This window comes from Nomascus leucogenys, chromosome 8 (genome assembly GCF_006542625.1).
Source record: "Nomascus leucogenys isolate Asia chromosome 8, Asia_NLE_v1, whole genome shotgun sequence".
Classification (NCBI taxonomy): domain Eukaryota; kingdom Metazoa; phylum Chordata; class Mammalia; order Primates; family Hylobatidae; genus Nomascus; species Nomascus leucogenys.
This window is the reverse complement of record NC_044388.1, coordinates 8,246,870-8,271,730: the sequence shown is the minus strand read 5'-3', so window position 1 is coordinate 8,271,730 and position 24,861 is coordinate 8,246,870. Positions and strand designations below refer to the sequence as shown.

Below are 24,861 nucleotides of genomic sequence, written 5' to 3'. Positions count from 1 at the left end.
ATAGGGATATGAATCACCTATCTTGTTAAAATGCAGATTCTGATTCAGTAGGTCTGGGTGGAGCATAAGATTCCCCATTTCTTTCTCTTTTTTTTTTTTTTTTTTAATGTGCTCTCTCAGCAGAATCAAAGATGCTCCATTTCTAACAAGTCCCTAAATGGTGGCAATGCTACTGGTCTGTGGCGCATACTTTTCAAACAGCAAGGCCTTAGAATGACTAAAGAATCATTTATAAAAATATTCATTTAAATGTTGCTTGTAATTGTGAAAAGTTGGAAACAACTTGATTGTCCACCAATAGGAGGTCTGATAGTGTCCATCCATGCATTTGGCTACTATTTGGAAGTTTAACTAAAAATTAGAGTTACCCATATCACCATCGATAAGTCTCATAAAGATAGTGTTGACCAACAATATATAAGCTGTAAGAAGCAAAACAATTTCTTGTATTACTTACAAATAAATACATATATAGTAAAAGTAATAGAACATTCAACAGAACAATCAACACCAAATTCAGAACAGTAGTAATCTCTGGGGAAAAAATGAGGGGAATGAAATCATAGAGGGACAAAGGGCTTCCATCATATCTCTAATATTTTTATTTCCTTTTTAAAAAAAATTTCATGAAGAGAGATAAGGGTAAAGAGAAACTGACTTCAAAGGGCTTTGATGTTTTTATTTCTTTTTTTTTTGAGACAGAGTCTCACTCTGTTGCCCAGGCTGGAGTGCAGGGGTGCAATCTTGGCTCACTGAAACCTCTGCCTCCTGGGTTCAAGAGATTCTTGTATCTCAGCCTCCCTAGTAGCTGGGACTACAGGCGTGAGCCACCATGCCTGGCTAATCTTTGTATTTTTAGAAGAGATGAGGTTTGCCATGTTGGCCAGGCTGGTCTCAAGCTCCTCACCTCAAGTGATCCACATGCCTTGGCCTCCCAAAGTGCTGGGATTACAGGCGTGAGCCACCGTGCCTGGCCTAATGTTTCTATTTCTTAAACTGAGAAGTTGGTGTAAGAATTTTTGGTACATTGTTCTTCTTTTTAAAATATTTCTCAAATACTTCCTAATTTTATTAAATAAAGATAATGATATGTAAGGATACATTGCAAATGTTTTACAAAAAGAAAGGAAATGGGATATGTGGGGCAGGCTTTTATGTGTTACTTTTTACGTATCTAACCCCTTTCTGAACTATTAAAAATGTACCTGCTCTTTCAATTATTGAAAAAAATGTAAGTAAGTCTTAGAAGTCCTATATAGAGATGAGTTAAAACAAACCACACAAGGCCGGGCATGGTGGCTCACGCCTGTAATCCTAGCACTTTAGAAGGCTGGGGCAGGTGGATCACTTGAGGTCAGGAGTTTGAGACCAGCCTGGCCAACATGGTGAAACCCCGCTTCTACTAAAAATACAAAAATTAGCTGGGTGTGGTGGTGCACACCTGTTATCCTAGCTACTCAGGAGGCTGAGGCAGGAAAATTGCTTGAACCTGAAGATGGAGATTGCAGCGAGCCAAGATTGCACCACTGCACTCCAGCATGGGTGACAGAGTAAGACTATGTCTCAAAAATAAATAAACACATAAATAAATAAAACAAACCATACACACATATTCTTGTGAGCACTTACAATAGCTATCTGAAATCCTACAGCTTAATGTTAGAAGATCAGTGGCAAATGTGGTCAACTTTAAACAGCCATCATCAGAATGGGAATAAATCCATGGAAGTGAGAGCATTCCACATAAATCTTCCAGGATATGATCTTCAAATGAACTGTTTACTACAGAAGCACAAAATAAGTCATTAATTATAACTTTTCCTTAATAATATCTCTTTTAAATAAAAATAAAGACATTTGAAACACTATCATAATGATCATTTGATAAGCAGAAATTCTTAACACAGAGATCCATAAACGATGGTCTGAGGTCTGTGAACCCAAAGAAATTAAATGTGACTTTATAAAAACATGTTACCTATGCCTTTTTTAAAGAAGAATCACAGCATTCCTCAAACTCCCAAATCAAAAAACTTTGAAGTTATAAATAATTTCTATTGACTAAAGAATCAAAATATTACACACATAAATTGGCAACTCAGAAATTATTGACAAATTTAATAGAACTGAAATCAGGAAAAAACTTCTGAGTATTCCAAACACTTACGCACTTAGGCTTCAGGCAAAAAAGAAAGCGTATTTCTATACTGATTATCTTTAAAGGTTATTCTGATCTGTTGCTTATTTGTACTCACCTTGCATATAAATCAAAGCATCATAAATTTTCACCACCTTATCAATGGTTGCCTCCAGGTCCGGTTTCTGAACAGATTCTAACAAACTTCTACAGCTCTTAAGCACTTTTGTGTAAAACTCCAATGACATCCAAGTTATTACTACAGAAGGTTTCTTCTTGGATTTATGTTGACAGTCCTTGAAAGTATGGCTGCAGTAAGTACATTTTGTTAAAGACATTGGAATTAAGATGAATTTTGTTATAGTCAAACATAAAATTGTAGTAAAGCCAAAAGAAATTGTGAGTATGAAATTTATCTATAACAATTTAAAGTAAATATGCAAATCAAGTAATATGTTATTACTATTTTAAGTTGAATCTATTTATGTCAGCTTAAATCACCCTTAGGATTTGGGAACTAAAATTACTTTGGGAGGCTGAGGTGGGAGGATCCCTTGAGCCCAGGAGTTTGAGACCAGCTGGGCCAATATAGGGAAACCCATCTCTACAAAAAAATTTTTTTTAAATTAGGGTGTGGCGGCACATGCCTATAGTCCCAGCTACTTGGGAGGCTCACTTGAGCCCCGGACAGAGATCAAGGCTGTAGTGAGCCATGATCATGCCACTGTACACCAGCCTGGGAGACAAAGCGAGACCCTGTCTTCAAAAGCCAAACACTGGGTTTTGAGTTGTACACAAATGTGTTCTGGTACTTTCTAATCATGTGTCCCCAAGAAAATCAGTTTTGGCTTCAGACAAAAAAGAGCCTCAGTTTCTCTTGAGTGTCAATTTCTAATTCTTAAAATGGGCCTAATAGCATTTACCTTACAGGACTATTGTAAATATTAACTAAGATATATACAGTGCTTAGCACCATACCTAGTATTTGACTCAATAGAAAATAAATTTCTTAACTACTTCAGTGAAAAGTTTGTGTTCTAAGGTCACATGAGTGAAGTGAATAATGAGTAAACAGTAAATCCAAGTTCATTACAGGAAACCCAACCCCAAGAAACAAGAAGTTTGTTTTACCAGTTCATGTTTTGATGAGAACAATGAACAGTACACAGAGCAGTCAGTTGTAAGACAACAGCGATTCCTTCTAACATCTCAATAACAGGATTCTTTAGGCCACTGTATTCAAGGGAAATCTGAAGGGATTCAGCTTTCTGTTTCAGTGCACTCCATAATATGCTCTTTTGGTTCATGTCCACATGTTTAATTCTATAATTATGAATACAGTAGAGAGATATTCATATGCAATATAAATTTGGTTAAAACATGAAACATTTAGAATAAAACATACTATGTAATATCAACTATTCAAATTTTTTTTTTTTTTTTTTTGAGACAGTCTCGCTCTGTCACCCAGGCTGGAGTGCAGTGGCACGATCTCGGCACACTGCAAGCTCCGCCTCCCGGGTTCATGCCATTCTCCTGCCTCAGCCTCCTGAGTAGCTGGGACTACAGGTGCCAACCACCACGCCCAGCTAATTTTTTGTATTTTTAGTAGGGACAGGGTTTCACCGTGTTAGCCAGGATGGTCTCGATCTTCTGACCTCGTGATCTGCCCGTCTCGGCCTCCCAAAGTGCTGGGATTACAGGCGTGAGCCACCGCGCCCAGCCTGAAATTTATACTAAGATTTAAAACAATTAAAACAATGTTCAGAAGTAACTGAAATATGGCAACTTAGCCACTTTATAAAAAATAGTTTGTTAACATTTTAAAAATTGCTAATAGATGTACAGTCTCAAAGATTTTTCACATATTAAAAAGTTAAATTAGATAAGCATGGAAAAACATGCAAAGTAACTATATTTAACCATGTTAAATATAAATGTTTTATACTACTAACCGTCTACAAGAATTATTAAAATATTTTGGCTACATTTAGAAAGATGTTTGTGTATTTAAATCAAAGCACTTAACTAAAGCTGATTTTTAAAAGTGAACAAAGTTTTATTTAATGGCTAAACACAAACTGAATGAAGGTCATCATACTCCTCAGTCTGTTTTGGTGCTCTTTTAGAAGGGTTTAGAGATGAGCTGAGACGACGCCTTTTGGGTGATATTCCATCACTATTACTGCTGAGGTTTTCCTGTTGAGTTTGGCATTGAATCTCCTCAATGATTTCCATACTTTCCATTTTCAAAGCTGCATAAAGTGGGCCCAACAAGTACTGAGAAAATAAAAAATAATTTCCAGAAATATTCCTTAGAAAATATATTTATATTATTCATAGGCAGCAAGAATGTATTAGATGTTAGATGTTTTCTAGTGAAACTACTTTTAGAGTCTCATAAAGCAAAATAAACATCTAAATTGACCTCTATTATTTAAGTCTATATATAGACTATGGTTCTATAGTTTTAGAAGGTTTAAACAAATCCTTCTCTCTACATCCTGTTTTTCCTCTTACCAAAATGCTATAAATTTTAATTCCCTTATAAAAAATTTAGTAAGGGAATTACCAACTTTTTTCATGTAACAAATCCAGCAAGATTAATAAACTAAAATATTTAATCAAGTTACTGCATCTCTGATGATTTTATTGTATTACCTGACTCCCACAGTCCAAATAGAAAAAAGCGCATAATTTGGCACGATTAATCATTCATAGGTTTTCCAAAAGTGATTGATTATAACTTGTCAGACACATAATCTATTTGAGTGATCAAAGCTTCTGCAATTAAGTTGAAACTGCCCCCTTTTAATTAATAATGCAACAAATACATTTACACTTCACAGATTCTACTTAGAAACATTCTACTCCATTGGTAGTTCATTACCAACTTAATGAACAAATCCTTCTGAAATCAAAGTAAAAGTCCATAATAGTGAGCCAGACTACACTATGAAAATCATTATGTTCCAAATATAAATTACTATTAAAGATATTCTATTTTCTTATTATTACATTTTGCACATATGTATACAATTAAATGATGAACAAAATACATACTTAACAAGTAACCTGAAAAATTACTTACCTCTGCATCTACCTGAATTCCAAGCACATCCAAAAGAGCTTTACAAATATTTCTCACATAGACCTTCCTGACTTGTAAAGCAGATTCATACCCAGCTGGCACAAATTTAAGGAAATACTGCAGTAAATGGCACAAAGCTGCTTTTAGCAAATCAGACTTAAGCCGCATGAGCACACCGTCTTCAAACATGACACAGAGTTTTTCCAGCAGCATATTTAAATAGACAGGTTCAATATTTCTATAAGCTTCTGCTTCAAAGGGAAATAGTGTCTTTATCAGCTTTGATAATGGCTCTTCATAGAGTTTCAATTGGTCAGTATCCATTTCTACAAGGTGTTTTAATAATTCCAAAAATGAGCTGAAAAAAGTGCTAGCTGGTTGTGCTGGTAGTCCTCCAAGCTGAAAAAGTTCTGTTAAAAAGCTAATTGCTAGGGATTTAATTTTTGGACTACCATACTCTAGCAGAACACAACCTATCTGCCAAAGTAAGAGTTCTTGCCTTCTAAAAAACACAATTGCAATAATACGAGTAAGAACCGTTAATAAAGTGACTTCAATAAATTCTAAATTTTGCATACTCATCAACTGCAAAGGAGCTGATTGTAAATATCCCATGTGTTCATCTAATTGACTTAAAAATCGGCTCATGAGCACTGGCCATTCCACAGCATGACCCATCACATTTCTTCTATGGAGGTAAACCAAGTCTTCAAAAAGTTGTAATAATTCTTTTGTGAGTACCCCAAAAATAGCAGGACTCTTGCTTTTAAAAAGAAATAATAATGAACAGATGACTTCACAGATTTTCTTGTGTAACAAATGACAGGAGGGAGTTGCTGCAATCCGCAGAAGTCTTGTTATGATCCAATTACTGAATTCTTTGAAATAAACAAAAAAGATATTAAATAAACAAGTATATCCGAAGTGCTAATTCACTTGCTAAATCCTTGATGATTGACTTTTAAAGAATAAACTTCACTAACAAAAGAGTGTAAAACATTCCCTTCACAATGGAAACATAATAGTTTAGAACACAGGCATACCCAGTTTTATCGCACGTTGCATATACTGCATTTGTCACAAATTGAAGGTTGTGGTAACTCTGCATCAAGCAAGTATATCAGTGCCATTTTTCCAACAGCATGTGGTCACTTCATGTCTTTGTATCACATTTTGGTAATTCTCACAATATTTCAAACGTTTTCGTTATTATCGTATCTGTTATGGTGATCTGTGATCAGTGATGTTTGATATTACTATTGAAATTGTTTGGAGCTGTCATGAACCACACCAATATAAGGTGGCAAGCTTAACGGATAAATGTATGTGTTCTGACTGCCCCACCGACCAGAAGTTCCCCATCTCTCTCTCTCTCCTTGTGTCTCCCTATTCCCTGAGACACAATATTGAAATTAGGTTAATTAATAACCCTTACAATGGCCTCTATGTGTTCAAATGAAAGGAAGAGTCGCACATCTCTCACTTCAAATCAAAAGCTAGAAATGATTAAGCCTACTGAGGAAGGCATGTTGAAAGCCAAGACAAGTTGAAAGCTAGGCCTCTTTCACCAAACAACCAACTTGTTAAAACAAAGAAAAAGTTTTTGGAAGAAATTAAAAGTGCTGCTCCACTGAACACACCATTGATGAGAAAGTGAAACAACCTTATTGCTGGTATGTAGAAAGTTTTCGTAGTCTGAATACAAGATCAAATCGTTAAAAGATGAGGAAATCTCCAGTAGGAAAAAAAGAAGATCAAACCAGCCACAACATTCCCTTAAGCCAAAGCCCAATCCAGAGAAAGGCTCTCAACATCAAGGCAAGACCCTCCACCAGCACAGATATTACAACTTGCTGAAGGATCATATAATCGTTAGCATTTTTTAGCAGTGAAGTATTTTTAATTAAGGTATATACATTTTTTTAGACATAATGCTATTCCACACTTAATGTACAATGTAAACATAACTTTTATATGCACTGGGAAACCAAAAAATTCATGTGACTTACTTTATTGCAATATTCACTTTATTGTAGTGGTCTGGAACTGAACCCACAATATTTCTGAGGTACGCCTGTAACAACTTTGGAGGCAGACAGACAGGGTCCTAGCTTTCCACTTACTAGTTGTATAAACTTTTCATTTCTCTGAACCTCTGCAATTTCATGTATAAGGAGAATAATGCTATCTATGTTATGGGTTACTGTGAGGACCAAATAAAACAATGCACATGAAATACTCAGCACAGTTCCAAAGTAAAATAAATGTTCAGTAAAGGGTAGCTATTGTCATTCCTTCAACTAAAATTTGAGTGGTGACTCTGTCTCAGGTACACAAGAATAATTCAGTCATAGCCCTGTCCTCATGAATCCCACAGTACAGTTTCTTGAGCTTTGTGACTGCAACAAAGAAATAACATTTTATATCACGACCCAGTACATACACATGCATTTTATTTAAATATTTAAAACAAACGGTTCATTAAATAGTACTTACTCTTATTACATACAATTACTATGATATTTTTTTTTTCTTCAGACAGGTTCTCACTGTCACCCAGGCTGGAGTGCAGTGGCACGGTTTTAGCTCACTGCAATCTCTGCCTCCCAAGGTAAAGCAATTCGTGTGCCTCAGCCTTCCGAGTAGCTGGTACCACAGGCATGTGCCACCATGTTCAGCTAATGTTTTTTTGTTTTGTTTTGGTTTGGTTTGGTTTGGTTTGGTTTGGTTTTGGTAGACAGGGTTTCGCCATGTTGCCTAGGCTGGTCTCGAACTCCCAAGTGTTGGGATTACAGGCGTGAGACACCGTGCCCAGCGTATGATATTTTCTAGTTTATTTCATCTTGTTTTAAATGCTGATAATTGCCTAATTTCATAACCCACTAGTGGGTTATGACCTGTAGTTTAAAAACTACTGTACGAAAGAATATAGACAAACCAATGATTAGAGCACAGTTTAATAGCCTCTATGATAGATGAAATGCAGAACACTTAGTACTAAGAGAGAATAAAGGAGTAACCAAGCCAGTTCTAAGCAGTTAGAAGTAGTGCTCAGAAAAAAACTTCTTGCAGGACATGCTATCAAAGTTCAGTTAAAGTTCAAACAAAAAATTTCAAAATACTTTATCCATTATACAAAAAAAAGTTTATTTTGCATCTCTTTATGAAGACACCAATGAAGGGACAAAAGTAGTAGGTGCAATAAGGAATAAGCCTAGAGAAAAGCTTCAATATATAGAATAGCGGTCAGCAAACTTTTTTTAAAGGACCAGATAATTATTTTTGGCTTGAGTGCACAAGTTGCCTTTGTAGTAGTCACAGACAACAAGTAAAAGAATGAGCATGGCTGTGTTCTAATAAAACTTTGTTTACAAAAACTGAAGCCAGGCACAGTGGCATGTGCCTATAGTCCCAGGTATGCAGGAGGCTGAGGCAGGAGGATCCCTTGAGTCTAGGAGTTCAAGACCAGCCTGGGCAACATAGCGAGACCCTGTCTTATTTAAACAAACAAAAAAAAGAAACAAAACAAAACACAAAAACTTTGTTCACAAAAACAGGCAGCCACCCTGTGGACTATAGCTTGCCAAGCTCTGATCTAGAAGAAAGAGATTACCAAAAACAGAAAAAAGAAAACTATGCCAAAGTGTTCAATGGCAAATAAACAAATTTGATTATTTCTACTCTAAGTACCTAGTATACAATACTAAAAAGAAAACAATAAGGATACGTGAAGGAAAAATAACCATTACCATTTTGCTCCTTCAATTTATAGCAAAGCTGACCCAAAAAAGTGTAATCCTGTACATGTAATATTTCAGAAGAGCAGTAAAAGGAGGATTTCATAAAACAGATGGCAAGTGAATGCATGAATAACAGCACTTACCAATACAACTTCCTTTGGCCTCATGGCTTCCATTCACATTTACAAACATAAGTGGGGAGGATTTCATGATATGCTGGATGAAATCAAGCAACATCACGGAGGTTGGCTGAGAGTCAGTTTTCTTTACAAGTTCTACAGCAACTAAAACAATAAGATTCATTTTAAAGAGTCATGACAGATTAAACAATGGTCCTTTTGTTAAGAAACCAGACTGTGGGCCAGGCAAGGTGCCTGGCCTTGTAATCCCTGTACTTTGGGAGGCTGAAGTGGGAGGATCACCTGAGCCCAGGAACTCAAGACCAGCCTGGATAAGATGTCAAGATCCCGTCTCTACAAAAAAAAATTTCCTTAAAATTAGCTAGGAGTGGTAGTGTGCCTATAGTCCCAGCTACTCAGGGGGCTGAGGCTGGAGGACTCCCTTGAGCCCAGAAGTTCAAGGCAGTAGTGAGCTATGATCACACTATTGCACTCCAGCCTGGAAAAAAGCAAGACTCTGTCTCTTAAAATAAAAAAAAAAAAGAGGCGGGGGAACCAGACTTTGGTGACCAGAATTATATCCAGCACAGCGCTCAACAACATTCAAGCTAAATTGATGGGGCTAAACACTACAGTCTTTTTTTTTTTTTTTTTTGAGACAGAGTCTCACTCTGTTGCCCAGGCTGCAGTGTAGTGGTGTGATCTTGGCTCACTGCAACCTCTGCCTCTGGGGTACAAGTGATTCTTCTGCCTCAGCCTCCGGAGTAGCTAGAACTACAGGTGTGTGCCACCACACGCAGCTAATTTTGGTTTTTTTTTTTTTTTTTTTTTGAGACAGAGTCTCGCTCTGTCACCCAGGCTGGAGTGCAGTGGCGCGATCTCGGCTCACTGCAAGCTCTGCCTCCCGGGTTCACGCCATTCTGCTGCCTCAGCCTCTCCGAGTAGCCGGGACTACAGGCGCCTGCCACCACACCCGGCTAATTTTTTTGTATTTTTAGTAGAGACGGGGTTTCACCGTGGTCTCGATCTCCTGACCTCGTGATCCGCCTGCCTCGGCCTCCCAAAGTGCTGGGATTACAAGCGTGAGCCACCACGCCTGGCCTAATTTTGGTATTTTTAGTAGAGACAGGGTTTCGTCATGTTGGCCAGGCTGGTCTCAAACTCCTGACCTCAGGTGATCCGCCCACTTCGGCCTCCCAAAGTGTTGGGATTACAGGCGTGAGCCACCGTGCCCAGCCAACACTACAGTCTTATCTAATTTTAAATGTTTAAAAATCACATGCATTCCTCTACCATACATCCATTTATCAAACATGTACTTCAGGAATAATATGCCAGGCAGTGCTAAAATCTAATGATTAAAAAAAAGTTCTCACAATCCAGTGGGGAGTCAAACAAACTAATAATTATAATACAATATGGTAACTGCACTAATCCAGAATAAGGAGAAATAGGTATCTGGGAGGACACTGTGAAGGAAATGATTCCTAGATGAGGAGTTGGTCAGAGAGGGGAAGGACAAGTAGTCTAAATGGAGGGAATACGAATACGATACAAAAACACATCTTGCAAGTATTCAGTAGTCCTTTGTTATTTTTCAGCAACCCATCATTTTACTGATTGAAAAAGAAAGGCTTAATGGCTAGTCTAAGTCATAAAATCTGTGCCAAATTTGGAATCCAAATTATAAAACCTGAGCCTAATGCCATTTTATATTATCCCTCCCACGTAATTTCAACAGATATGACAAATGTGACACCATCTTGCCAGGTTGGTAATATTTTGTCTATCAGATTGGCACAAACAGGCAATAATTGATTCAATAACTCACATAATCCTATAATCTCCTACGGGCACAGGCATGAACTTACTTAAAGAGTAACTTACTTAAAGAGGTTTTTTTGGGTGGCATTTGCTATTAGTCTACCACCGGCATAAGAGCTAACCAAAATAGGGTCCACGTGATTGGTACTGGCCAAATATTTTTACGTATAATATCCAATATCAAAGAACTCATAGCAAGCAGTAGAAAATCTAGATAACAAATAGGAAGAGAGAATTATTTTAAAAGCCTAAGTCAAATTTTGTAACAAGCAATAAGCAATACTGATTAACAAATAACTTGCTTGAAAATAGTAGCTATCATAAATACTCTATATGTAAAACTACATGGAGAAAATGCCACTATAATTTATACATGGAAAAGAAAACAGTCTAATTTATAAAGTTTATATAAGAAATAATTGGTTTCTTACCAACATTTACATCTGTAAGTATTCGGTCAATGAATTGACACAGAATTTGTCTTGGCTTCTGTACAACTGTATTATATTCCTCTGGTGTGGCACTAAAATACAAATTAAAAGCTTTTAATCCTTAAAGTGATTCAGTTTCATTTGCAAAAAAAATTTCTCTAAAGTAGAACTTATCAAATGTATTGTGTCAATGTTGATATTCACAGTATTCTTCTGTTTAAAAATTGAAAAGAAAATCTGAATATGTTACCAACTTACAAGAAAAAAAGAATATGCTAAGTAATACTAAAGAGATCCAATCAGCGAAGCCTAGACCTGAACTTCTCAATATGGTGGCCACTAGCTACAAGTAACTAGGGAGAACTTGAAATGTGATTAGTACAAATTGAAATGTGCTATTGATGGCAGTGGCAGCCCAGTTGGAGCGGCCACTGCCATGATGCCGGCTGCAATGAGGAAGATGGGGCTGGGGCTGCTTGCTCCACGGAGCTAGTGGGCAGAAGCCCCGCCCCCTTCTGAGTTGCAGGGTCGGGAGCCCAGCCATCCTGAGCGCAGCTGCAGCCGCCCAACCACAGCTGCAAACCCAGGCATCCCTGCTCTCTCCAGGGCCGGGAAGGCCCCCTGCCCTCACAGACTTGGAAGTGCCTGCTCCCGCTGCCTGGCCTCTCCCCGCTCCTGGCACCCACACCAATTTCGGAGCAAAGTTGTTGGGGAGCTCAGGTGTTGTCACAACCAGGCCGCGTGTGCATGTGCTCAGGACGGCACTGACACACCAGCCCCCTGCTGCCTCATCCCCCTCTGGACTTTCGGCAGGCCAAGCGGTAGGCTGAGGGCAGCTCAGTATGGGCCTGCAGGCGCCCCTCGGCACGAACAGCCTGGGTGTAGTGGGTGGCAGGTTGAAGGCAGCAGGAAGTCGGCTCCTGGGCGGAAAGGGGTGGGTCCCCAGTGAAGACCCACCTTCAAGCCAGGAACAGCTTGAAGCCTGGGAGCCTGGCTGCCAGTTACACGGACCACAGCAAGAACTTAGGGTGCTTTTTCCAGGCCCACCCATGACTGCCTATGGACCAATCAGCATTCACTTCCTCCCTTCTGAAGCACATAAAAACTAAATTTTTGGTGGAACTCTAATACCCTTTTCCACAGTGGCTGTACCATTGTACACTCCCACCTGCAGTGGACAAGGGTTCCAGTTTCTCCACATCCTCACCAACACACGTTATTTTCTGGGTGTTTTTTTTTAATTTTCTTTTCCCCTTTTAGCGACAGGGTCTAACTCTGTTGCCCAGGTTACTGTGCAGTGGTGCACCCATAACTCACTTGCAGCCTCAACCTCCCAGCCTCAGGAGATCCTCCTACCTCAGCCTCCTGAGTAGCTGGCACCACAGGTGCATGTCACCACACCCAGCTAATTTTTTGTATTTTTTGTAGAGACGGGGTTTCACCACATTGCCCAGGCTGGTCTCAATCTCCTGGGCTCAAGCGATCTGCCTGCCTTGACCTCCCAAAGTGCTGGGATTGTAGGCATGAGTCACCATGCCCAACTGTGTTTTTTTGTGGGGGGTGTTTTGTTTTTTGTTTTTTTTGAGACGGAGTCTTGCTCTGTCACTAGGCTGGAGGGCAGTGGCATGATCTCGGCTCACTGCAACCTCCATCTCCTGGGTTCAAGCAATTCTCCTGCCTCAGCCTCTCAAGTAGCTGATACTACAGGCATGCACCACCATGCCTGGCTAATTTTTTGTATTTTAGTAGAGAAGGGGTTTTACCATGTTGGCCAGGATGGTCTCAATCTCCTGACCTCGCGATCCGCCCGCCTCAGCCTCCCAAAGTGCTGGGATTACAGGCATGAGCCAACACACCTGGCCACAACTGTTTTTTTTTATTAATAGCTATCATAATGGGTGTGAAACAGTATCTTGTGGTTTTGATTTGCATCTCCCTAATGATTAGTAATTGTGAGCATCTTCTCATGTGCTTATTTGTCCATTTGTATATCTTCTTTGGAGAAATGTCTATTCAAGTTCTTTTTCTATTTTTCATCAGGTTATATTTGTTGTTAAGCTGTAGAAGTTCTTAATATATTCTAGATAGTAAACTCCTTATCAGACATATGATTTGCAAATATTTTCTCCAATTCCATGGGTTGCCTTTTCACTCTATTGATACTGCCCTTTGATAAACAAAGTTTTTAATTTTGATGAATTCCAATTTATCTGTTTATTTTGCTGCCTGTGCTTTGTGTCATATCAATCATTGCCAAATCCAATGTCATAATGTTTTCCCTCTATGTTCCCTTATTTTTATTTATTTATTTATTTTTTGAGACTGAGTCTCGCTCTTATTGCCCAGGCTGGAGTGCAATGGCGCAATCTCGGCTCACTGCAACCTCCGCCTCCTGGGTTCAAGCGATTCTCCTACCTCAGCCTCCTGAGTAGCTGCGATTATGAACATGTACCACCACGCCTGGCTAATTTTGTATATTTTTAGTAGAGACAGGGTTTCTCCATGTTGGCCAGGCTGGTCTGGAATTCCTGACCTCAGGTGATCCGCCCATCTTGGCCTCCCAAAGTGCTGGGATTACAGGTGTGAGCCACCACGCCCGGCCCCCTTTATGTTCACTTCTAAGAGTTTCATAGTTTTAGTTCTTATGTTTAGGTATTTGATCCATTTTGAGTTCACTTTTGTATGTCTTTTGGACTTTTAAAATTTTATTGTAGAGGTAAAGACAGAAGCCAGATTGCAAGGGGCTGAAAATCTAATGAAATGCGAATACTGAGAATAGCGGGTTCTTTCCAAAGCTTGATCATGAAATGAAGAGAAGTAGAGTTGGTGATAACTAAAGAACTGTATGAGATCAAGAGGGCTTTGTTTTGTTTCTCCCTTATAATGGAAAGACCTGAGCAACCAATTCTTCAGATTTGACTCCTCTTCTTGGAAACAGATATAAGTAAAAAGATAATCCTTGGACAGGAGGGTAACTCTTTCATAAACATAGAAAGAATGGATGGGTACAGATGCAAATAATTTAATAAATTCAAAAGGCAAGTAAAACAAGATCCTCTGCTTCAAAGAACTCAGAATAGTTGCTGGGGAGAGGAGAGGCATGCACTTAAATAATCAAAAGCAGCCGGGCATGGTGGCTCACGCCTGTAATCCCAGCACTTTGGGAGGCTGAGGCAGGCAGATCATGAGGTCAGTAGATCTAAACCATCCCGGCTAACACGGTGAAACCCCATCTCTACTAAAAACACAAAAATTAGCTGGGCGTGGTGGCGGGCGCCTGTAGTCCCAGCTGCTCAGGAGGCTGAGGCAGGAGAATCGCTTGAATCTGGGAGGCAGAGGTTGCAGTGAGCCAAGATCGCGCCACTGCACTCCAGCCTGGGCGACAGAGTGAGACTCAGTCTCAAAAAATAAACAAATAAATAAATAAATAAATAATCAAAAGCAAGTATCATGTACACCCAAAGCAGGGAATGATTAACTCTACCTACAGGATTCACAGAAGGTTGTGTGTGAGTGATTAGCAAAGTCCATCACTTCTGACAAAACAACTTAGGGTGTAGTAAGTAAGACGGTTACTTATAAATAATAGCATATATTTCATATATGTCACAATTTATTTCTATATAGCACTGTAAAATGTTCATATATTTTCCCCACTTATTATCTCAAATAGTGGCAAAAGAAAAAGAGTGAATTTTTTTCTTTTTCTGAGACAGAGTCTCGCTCTGTCGGCCAGGCTGGAGTGCAGTTAGTGGCACGATCTTGGCTCACTGCAACCTCCACTTCCTGGGCTCAAGCAATTCTCCTGCCTCAGCCTCCCAAGTAGCTGGGATTACAGGCGTGTGCTACCACACCCAGCTAATTTTTGTATTTTTAGCAGAGACGAGGTTTCACCATATTGGCCAGGCTGGCTCGAACTCCTGACCTCAGGTAATCCACCCGCCTCAGCCTCCCAAAGTGATGAGATTACAGGCGTGAGCCACCGCACCCGGCCTTTTTTTTTTTTTCTTTTGAGATGGAGTCTCGATCTGTCTGTCGCCCAGGCTGGAGCGCAGTGGTGTGATCTCGGCTCACTGCAACCTCTGCCGCGCAGGTTCAAGTGATTCTCCTGCCTCAGCCTCCCGAGTAGCTGGGACTACAGGCGCGTGCCACCATGCCCGGCTAATTTTTTGTATTTTTAGTAGAGACGGGGTTTCACCATGTTAGCCAGGATGGTTTCAATTTACTGACCTCATGATCCATCCGCCTCGGTCTCCCAAAGTGCTGGGATTACAGGTGTGAGCCACCACGCCCGGCCTGATTTTTTTTTTTTTTTGTGATTATTCAAACCACAAAGTCCAATCCTAATTGATTACATACAGGATCAATGGCATTTACAGCTAATAAATGCCATAAAAGAACTGATCCTGGTTGGGCATGGTAGCTCATGCCTGTAAATCCCAGTGCTTTGGGAGTCTAAGGTGGGCAGACTACTTGAGCTCAGGAGTTTGAGACCAGCCTGAGCAACATGATGAAACCCTGTCTCTACAAAAGAAACAGAAAAATGAGCAGGTATAGAGGCACACACCTGTAGTCCCCAGCTACTCAAGAGGCTGAGGTGGGAGGATCACTTGAGCCTGGGACGCTACAGTGAGCCGAGATTGAGTCACTGCACTCCAGCCTGGGTGACAAAGCCAGACCCCTGTCTCCAAAAAATAGAAAAAAAAAAAAAAAAAAAAAAGAACTGGTCCCTGGTCCTGGTACATAGTAGACATTTAAAGAAAAAAAAAACTGTTCAATGAATAAATGGTTCATAAGAACCTTCCTGAATTTTGTGGTTTCTTCATTCCTAATGTATAGCCTTCTGGACCTATGGAGTATTTACCTATTCCCTGCCACTAGACTATAAGCTCCTACAGGTGGCAGACCATGCTTTATTTCTCTCTGTATGTCCTAAAGTGCCATTAGACCATAAGCTCTTATAGGAGTGAAAATGCATTTTATTTCTTTTTGCCTCCACTACATCACCTAGAACTTGCTTAACAGAAAAACTTACTGAAATTAACAAATGTTTTTAAGTAACATAAACTCTAGACACAAAGAATCAAAGGGCCAGGCATGGTGGCTCATGCCTGTAATCACAGCACTTTGGGAGGCCGAGACTAGACGGACTGATCACTTCAGGTCAGGAGTTCCAGATCAGGCTGCCCAACATGGTGAATCCCTTTCTCTACTAAAAGATACAAAAATTAGCCAGGCGTGGTGGTGGGCGCCTATAATCCTAGTTACTTGGGAGGCTGTGGCACTGAGGCAGGAGAATCGCTGGGACCTGGAGGCGGAGGTTACAGTGAGCCAAGATCGTACCACTGCACTCCAGCCCGGACGACAGAGTAAGACTTCATCTCAAAAAAAAGCAAGTTTGTATATGCTACTAAATAAAGTCCTTAAAAAAAAAAAAAAGAATCAAAGAACAAGTAGTTATATTTGCATATGAAAGCAAAACAACTTAGTGCTATATATCTTATTTAAATCAGCACTGGCCAATAGAAATATAATGTAAGCCACAATTTTGTATTTTCTGGTAGCCACATTAAGAAAAGAAACAGGCAAAAAAAAATTTGATCCTAACAATATATCTGAAATATTAGGTGAATGTGTAATCGATATAAAAATTATTCATGAGATCTTTTACATTCTTTTTTCTGGTACTAAGTCTTTGAAACCCACTGTGTATCTTATATTTACAGCAAATCTCAATTTAGACTAGCTGCATGTGAGGTGGTCAATGGCCACATTTGGCTAGTGGCTACCATAGTACAGGGCATCACAAATTTAACAAAAAATTCAAAATCTGCAATTACAAGGTAACATGAATTGTTTTAGACAAAGTCAGGAGACACTGTGATAAACCACGGTAATTTCACAAGTATCATTTACAAATGTGAACAAAGAGGAACATGGGAAGAGGAGCCAGAATTGTGGGTAGTGGTCAGAGTTTCTTACAAAGTTTCATTTTGTAAAGATTATGTACTCATGTATTATTTGTGTAATTTTTACAAATCAGTTTTAGAAAAAAAGTAAATTGATTACCATTCATTAGATATACTACCAGAAGAAAGAAACTTGCCGGGCGTGGTGGCTCATGTCTGTAACCCCAGCACTTTGGGAGGCTGAGGTGGGCGGATCACTTGAGCCCAGGAGTTTGAGACCAGCCTGGGCAACATGGTGAAACCCCGTCTACAAAAATACAAAAATTAGCCAGGCACGGTTGTGCACACCTGTAATCCCAGCTACTTGGGAGGCTGAGGTAGGAGGATCGCTTGACCCCGGGAGGCAGAAGTTGCAGTGAGCCATGTTCACGCTATTGAACTCCAGCCTGAGCAACAGGTGAGCCAGTATCAAAAAAAAAAAAAAAAAAAGAAAAAAGAAAGAAAACTCACAGGAGTGAGCATTTCTTATTTTGTGACTTCTACCCTGGAACTGAGCTAAGAGGGTATAACTTTTCAAAAGCATACTATAAAATTTGAGTATTAATGTAAGTATTATATAAAGCTTAAGCACCTCCTCTGAGGTAAGCATCAAATACCAGGATAACCAAGATAGAATGCACCTGCCCTAAAATAATTTGCAGATTAAAGGGCAAACAAGAGGTAATTATGGTTAAGAACTGATAAGCCCAAGAAAGAACACAAAACGGACACTCAGCCCTGAGCAGGGCCCTGTCAGTCATGGCTTTCTTAATGAGGTGATACAAAACTGACTCCCTAAGGGACAAGGCAGGTAAAATAAGGGTAAGAGGGAGGGTAGCCCAAGCACTGGAAACTGTAAGAGGCTCTATGTGGCTAAAGCCTTTAGAGATGCAGCTGAAGAGGGAAGATAAGGTTAAGTCTCAAAGGACTGGCTAAGGAGTTTGGATTTTACACTGAAGGCAATGTGTAAGCACTGAAGGATTTTAAGGACGTAAAAATTAAGCAAGTTTTAAAAAACATGAATTCAATTGTTATTTCCCTGTTTAAAAGATTCCAATGGTTTCCCATCACACAATAAAATAAAATCTCACTCCTTTTTCTAGCCTCCAAGGATGTGGCCCTTGCCTACCCCTTCCTGTTTAACTCATACCACTCCCCTCTTTGCTCCCTGTGCTCCAGCCTTCTTACTATTCTTTTAAAAGTAGGCTCATTCAGCCTTGGCATGGTGGCTTATGCCAGTAATCCCAGCACTTCGGGAGGCTGAGGCGGGTGGATCACTTGAGGTCAGGAGTTGGAGACAACCTGTGCAACACGGTAAAACCCCATCTTCACTAACAATACAAAAATTAGCTAGGTGGTGCAAGCCTGTAGTCCCAGCTACAGGAAAGGGAGGCTGAGACAGGAAAATTGCTTGAACCCCGGAGGCAGAGGTTGCAGTGAGCAGAGATCACGCCACTGGAAAGGGTGAGACTCCGTCTCAAAAAAAAAAAAAAAAAAAGCAGGCTCATTCCCACTTAGGGGCGTTTGTACTTCCTATTCCATCCCAGATTCACATGACTACCTTCTTTACACCATCAAATCTCCTCTAGTGGCTAATGCTGCTGCTCCTCAGAACCTCCTCCACATCCCACTGTTCCATTTAACATTTTAATAGCAACTATCACATTTGAAAATGTCTTAGAACTGCAAAGCAATCTTAAGTAGGAAAATCAGAGAAGGTGATTCTGAAATGACATCTAAATGAAACCATCCAGTGTTCAGACAGAAGGAAGAGCAAACGATTAAAGGCAGGAACGGCCTTGGTGTCCTGGAGAAACAAGGTCAGTATCACTAGAGTAAAGTAAGCAAAAGAGGGATAGAAGGTGATGAAGTCAGAGGCAGGCTGAGCCAGATTATGTAGAACCTTAGAGGACTTGGTAAGGAGTTTGGATTTTATACTGATTTTAAGTGTGCTGGAAAGTCAAAGGATGGTTTTGTGCAGGGGAATCTTACAATATGACTAATAGATGAAAAATCACTTTACTGAGTGGAAAATCTATTGTAAGTAGGTAAAAGTAGAAATGGAGAGATCAACTAAGGTTACTGTAATAGTTTAGGTAAGAAATTCTGGTGGTAGCAGTGGAGACAGTGAGAAGTGTTAGATTCTAGATGTATCTTAAACATATGGTTGTCAGAACTAACTTATGGATTATTAAGGGACACGGGAAAAAAACCAAGGATGACTCCTAGGCTTTTGGTTGGCGTATTTACAATAACATGGAAGAAGGAACAAACTCAAGGGCGCAGTAAATCAGGCGTTCTGCTTTGGATATGTTAATTTTCACTTCCCAATGTGGATGCTGAGTAATTAACCTAATACATATCTCTGATCTAGAAATATAAATTTGGGAGTTATCAGCATATGGATGACATTAAAGCCATGAGATTAGGTAAGATTACTTGGGAAGAGAGCACAGATTAAAAGAGGGCCAAGGACACAGACTGAAAGCACATGGGAGAACAGTCAAGAATGACTTCTAGATTTCTAGTTTGGAGAAATAAGTGAATATGGTGCCATTTACTGAGCTATCTCTACTTCAATGAATAATAGAAAAATAATTTTTTTAATTTAAAAAAAGAAAGCTTGTGAAGGCTAGGACATGTGGAGAATTTGTATTGGATATGCTGAACCTTAACTACACATAGGACACTCAGTGAAACTACCAGTATACAGTAAATATACAATTCTATAGAAGACATGATTTGGAGAAACATATTAGGAGTCATCAAATAGCAGATTATAGTTAAGGCAGGAGAGTGGAAAGGTCATTTAGCAAGACTATGCAGAGCAGAGTGCTAATAGCAAAAAAACAATAGGACAAAATTTATCTGAGGGACTGAGGAAGAGCAGCCCATAAATTAGAATACTAATATCTCATTTTTTTTTCAGTAGTCTCATTGTCATAGTCAATTAAGGGGAAACATTTTGGAAGAAAAGGCCTTGAAAGCTTGAATCTGAAATCTAGCTCTGATATCTGCTAGCTGTGCCTTTAGTTCTTCAACTTCTCTGTCCCTTTTTCTTAAACAGTGATAACACTTGTTCCATTCTATGTCATGGACATACTATGAAAATGGATGAGCTTTTTTGATTCAAGTAGTTGTAATGAAAAAACCATGACAATTAAAAACTATTAGACAACTCTCTATGGGTCAGTTTTTCTATTCTTTCTCTTGGAATAGCTACAAATAAATGAAAGGTAACATAAGTTTTACTGATGAAACAGACTATATATAATCCAAGAACCAATTATTTTTATTAACAGGACTCACGGAAGAAGAGAGAAGAGGGAAGAGAAGTATTAATCAGTTAATTCTACTTTAAAGCAAAGTGGGAAAAATATACTGAGCTTCACAGTGAGCCTGAAAGATGAAATTTGTAAACCAACTTCCTACAATGATCACTTTTCTTCCTCTTATTTTAGAGAGCTAGAAGTTATTTTATAAACTAAACACAAAGTATACTTGCCACAGATAAAAAGTGGAAAAAATTCACACTCTCAAAAATAGTGATGCAATTACGGCAAGAATGGTCCCTTCATTTATCCTCTTATTCATATATTGAGACTAGATTATTTGGATGGCCAACCAGTGGAAATGAACACAACTGCGCTGCAAAAAGAAAGAGAAGTAGCTATCCCATTGGCTTGATGTCAGCTTTGACTTTGTGTGGAAAGTTTTCAAACAGTTTAAGAAATTGGGAAGCAGTTATTCCAACTGATAATTTAACTGCGGTAGCAGCACAAGCTCATTTATTTCTTGTTCGCAGTAGGTTAGAATTAAAACAAACAAATCAAAACAAGCTCTACCGAGTCTTTAGGCCTGGTTCAGGGAAGCCTGCCTGTGTATTGAAGAGGTGTGGCAGCCATCAACACCTCTCCCTCCTTGTGGTAAGATACTGGTTTTCATGAGGTTTACAGACAACAAGCATTTGCAAATGAAATATTAAATTGTCTCCAAATTTTGGCAACACTCTGTGCACGTTGAGATTTTGTGGACCCAGGGGTCTATCTCTCCAATTTCTGACTAAAATAACGGATCGGGAACTGGACGATCGGTAAGAGGGAGGTCACATCTTCAGTATGTACTATGACTTCACTTCAAAGAAAAAAACTGCCTTTTCCAGCAAGTGATGTCACTTGCAGAAAATGAGAAGCGGTGATTTTCTTCCAAGGGCAGTCTGGGGACAAAATGTAAGGCTAAAAACCAATTCCTCCACGAGTAATCACAAAGAACAGAAACTAATGGGTCAAGTCCCTCGTCTAAGGAAAAAGATTTTCGAGAAGAAAATGAGTGTAGAAAAGCGACCAGAAAGCGATCAACAGGGACTCTTCCTCCATCTGCAGGAAGCAAACTCTCGGTCGGGGCGAGTAGTAAACCAGGGCCGGCAGACGCCTCTCTCCCCCACGGACCGGCTTCCCGCAGGTTTGTGGCGACTGCCTCATGTCCTATCAACGGGCACTCTGAGGGAGAAGCGCCCAAATCAGCCACGGAGCATCTCCACAAGGGCCGCAGCGGGGGCTTAGGGGATCCCAGCCATAGCGCAGCAGGGGAGGGGAGAGCACGTGAAACCCCAGCCGGAACCAGCGGAGGAGGATGCAGGACCCAGGCTGGGCCTAGCCCTACCTGCCCAGCTCCCGCAGGGCGGGGATCATGGAAGCCAGCTCCAGGCCATGTTCCCCCATGCTGAGGCTGCGAGGCACTCGTCAACCACGCCAGCGCGGGTTCCCGGCGTCTCCAAAGCTACCGCTGCCGGAAGAGCGCGGCGCCCGACGGAGCCTTGCGGAGGCCAAAACTCCTCCCGGAAGCCGCTACTGGCCCCGCTTGCCACGCCCAGCGTCTTTTCTGCATAGGACCCAGGGGAAGCCTGGAAGCCGTTAGGGGGCGGGGCAAGCGGGCGGGCGCGCGCCGGTCGAATTTCCCGGGTCGCGTCAGGCTTCGTTCTCAGCACCGAGCGAGCGACGTTCGCGAAGCTTTCGTTTTGAGCGGCCGGACTCTGCTGTTGTCAAGCCTGGGAGGCACAGCGAAGCAAGGCTTGAGGGCCGCCAGCCCAGACTCGCTTCACAAATGTGAGAACTATGACAGTTCAGCGAGTAAAGGCCACGAATAGACTCCAGGTTTCCCCAGAGTAAGGCTCTCACGTTTTAAAAGTTCCTCACGTTCCCACCGCTCTTGTCCCTCTTTCTGAGAGATACAGGCCAAAAGGTGGGCTCTCCCTGTTTTTTTCCTTTTAGGCATTTTTTTTTCAACTTGAAGTCACTCTTAGGTTTCCTTGAGGACCCTACCAACTTTTAATATTTAAAAATGGGGTTGGATTATATTTGTGTCTCATCAAATCAGCAACAGTATTGTGTGTGGAAATGCCACCATTACGGGCATCCACAACCTATGATTTAATTTTTAAAGTAAATCAGTGCATTTTGGCAATACACATTTTCTAGCTCAACTCAATTTATTGGAAAGATGACCACCATAAGAGATTGTTGACATGTCAAAGTTATGTAGTTAATCACTCAAAGTCATGCAGTATGTTTACATTTGTTCTTTGGTACATGAGGATAGTTAACTGTACAGTATCTTAAAAAAAAAAAAGTGATGGAATGACAGCCACATATGCTCTTGCCTCAAGAACTTCGCATTTGCTGTACTCTCTGCCTTGAACACCACTCTGCCATTGCTCCTTTTCCTTCAGGTGTTTGCCAGAATAACACCAAAGAGCCTCATATAGACTAACATATATACACACTCTCTCTCACCCTCTTTTTTTTATTAGATACATTGTCTTACTCTTGTTCAGGTTCTAGTGCGATGAACGTTGCAAACGTAGCTCACTGCAGCCTCAACCTCCCAGGCTCAAGCGATCTTTTCACCTCAGCCTGGGCTCAATTGATCCTCCTGCCTCAGCCTGCTGAGTAGCTGGGACTACAGACATGCCACCATGCCTGGCTAATTATTTTTTGTAGAGACAAGGACTTGCTGTGTTGCCCAGGCTGGTCTCAAACTCTTGGCCTCACATGCTCCTCCCACCTCAGCCTCCCAAAGTACTAGAATTAGAGGTGAGAGCCACCACACCCGGACATACTATATGATTGTCTCTCTCCAGTTAGAATGTAAGCTCCTGGAGAGCAAGGTCTTGTCTATTTTGTTCACTCTCAGACACCCAGGATCTAAAACTGTGCCTGGCACGTAGGTGGTGTTCAGTAAGCATTTGTTGAATGAATCACTGAATGTTTTAGTAGAAAGGACATGGGATTGGGAGTTACGGGCCCTACACAAGTTCTCATTCCATCTGCTAGAAACTATATGACCTCAGTAAAGTTACTTAATCTGTTAGTACTTCCATTTTTTCATTTATAAAATGGGATTAATAATGTCTACCTCACAAGATTACAGCAAAGATTAAATAAGAGATGGTAAAGTCATAAAGTGGAATATAATTTCTTAGTTAAAAATGAATGAATTATACTACCTATACCAACGACGAATCCTGAAAACTACGTTGATTGAAAAAGCAAATGCAAAGATATACATAATAGTGTCATATCATTTATATACAGTCTTAAAACCACAAAACAGTGCTTTGTGTGAGTTATGTATACAAATATGTATGATAAAACTATGAAAACATGGTTGGCAAAGATATATATCAACTCCAGGATAGTTGCACCTGTGGAAGGGAGAGAAGGGCATGAAATGATGAAGCTTCAACATATCCCTAAGGGTTTTCTTTTAGTAGGATTTGAATTAATTATTATTTAATCAAAATTTAATGTTATATTTGGGTGGATGTTATATTACTATTTGTACCTGCATAGCCAGGATATTCCAACATGTATTAAAAAAAAATAGCTCCTTCCCGTCTTGCAAGATGGTGGGGGACAAAGTTGAGAAGCCAGACACCAAGGAGAAGAAACCTGAAGCCAAGAAGGCTGATGCTAGTGCTAGTGGCAAGGTTAAAACGGATAACCTCAGCCAGGCACAGTGGCTCACGCCTGTAATCCCAGCACTTTGGGAGGCTGAGGCAGGCGGATCACCTGAGGTCAGGAATTCGAGACCAGCCTGGCTAACGTGGTGAAACTCCATTTCTACTAAAAATACAAAAAATTAGCTGGGTGTGGTGGTGGGCGCCTGTAATCCCAGCTATTTGGAAGGCTGAGGCAGGAGAATTGCTTGAACCCGAGAGGCGGAGGTTGCAGTGAGCCAAGATCGCATCATTGCACTCCAGCTTGGACAAGAGCGAAACTCCGTCAAAAAAAAAAAAAAAAAAACCCTCAAGGCTAAAAAGCCACCGAAAGGGAAGCCCCCCTGCAGCAGAAATCCTGTCCTCATCAGAGGAATTGGCAGATATTCTCAATCTGCTATGTCAAAAAGGCCAGGTACAAGAGGAAGTACTCGGCTACTAAATCCAGAATTGAAAAGAAAAAGAAGAAAGTCCAGAATTGAAAAAGGAAAAGGTTCTTGCCATTGCTATAAAACCAGTTGGTGGCAACAAGAATTATGATACTTTTTGCAAAGTAAACCCTACAAAATGCCTA

General features: G+C 40.3%; 1 protein-coding gene across 1 annotated transcript in view; it reads right to left on the bottom strand.

The window, feature by feature from the left end:
• The window catches only part of ATR (ATR serine/threonine kinase), a 135,593-nt gene extending 113,460 nt beyond the window's left edge, over nt 1–22,133 (bottom strand). Inside the window, exons 1-8 of the mRNA XM_030816709.1 lie at nt 21,953–22,133; nt 11,343–11,434; nt 9,112–9,252; nt 5,229–6,106; nt 4,239–4,417; nt 3,269–3,460; nt 2,256–2,446; nt 1,630–1,782 (exon numbers count right to left, since the gene is read on the bottom strand). Of these exons, the coding sequence (XP_030672569.1) occupies nt 1,630–1,782; nt 2,256–2,446; nt 3,269–3,460; nt 4,239–4,417; nt 5,229–6,106; nt 9,112–9,252; nt 11,343–11,434; nt 21,953–22,011 (1,885 nt within the window). The 5' untranslated portion in view covers nt 22,012–22,133. The remainder of the gene's footprint in view (nt 1–1,629; nt 1,783–2,255; nt 2,447–3,268; nt 3,461–4,238; nt 4,418–5,228; nt 6,107–9,111; nt 9,253–11,342; nt 11,435–21,952) is intronic.
• Nucleotides 22,134–24,861: the final 2,728 nt, after the last annotated feature.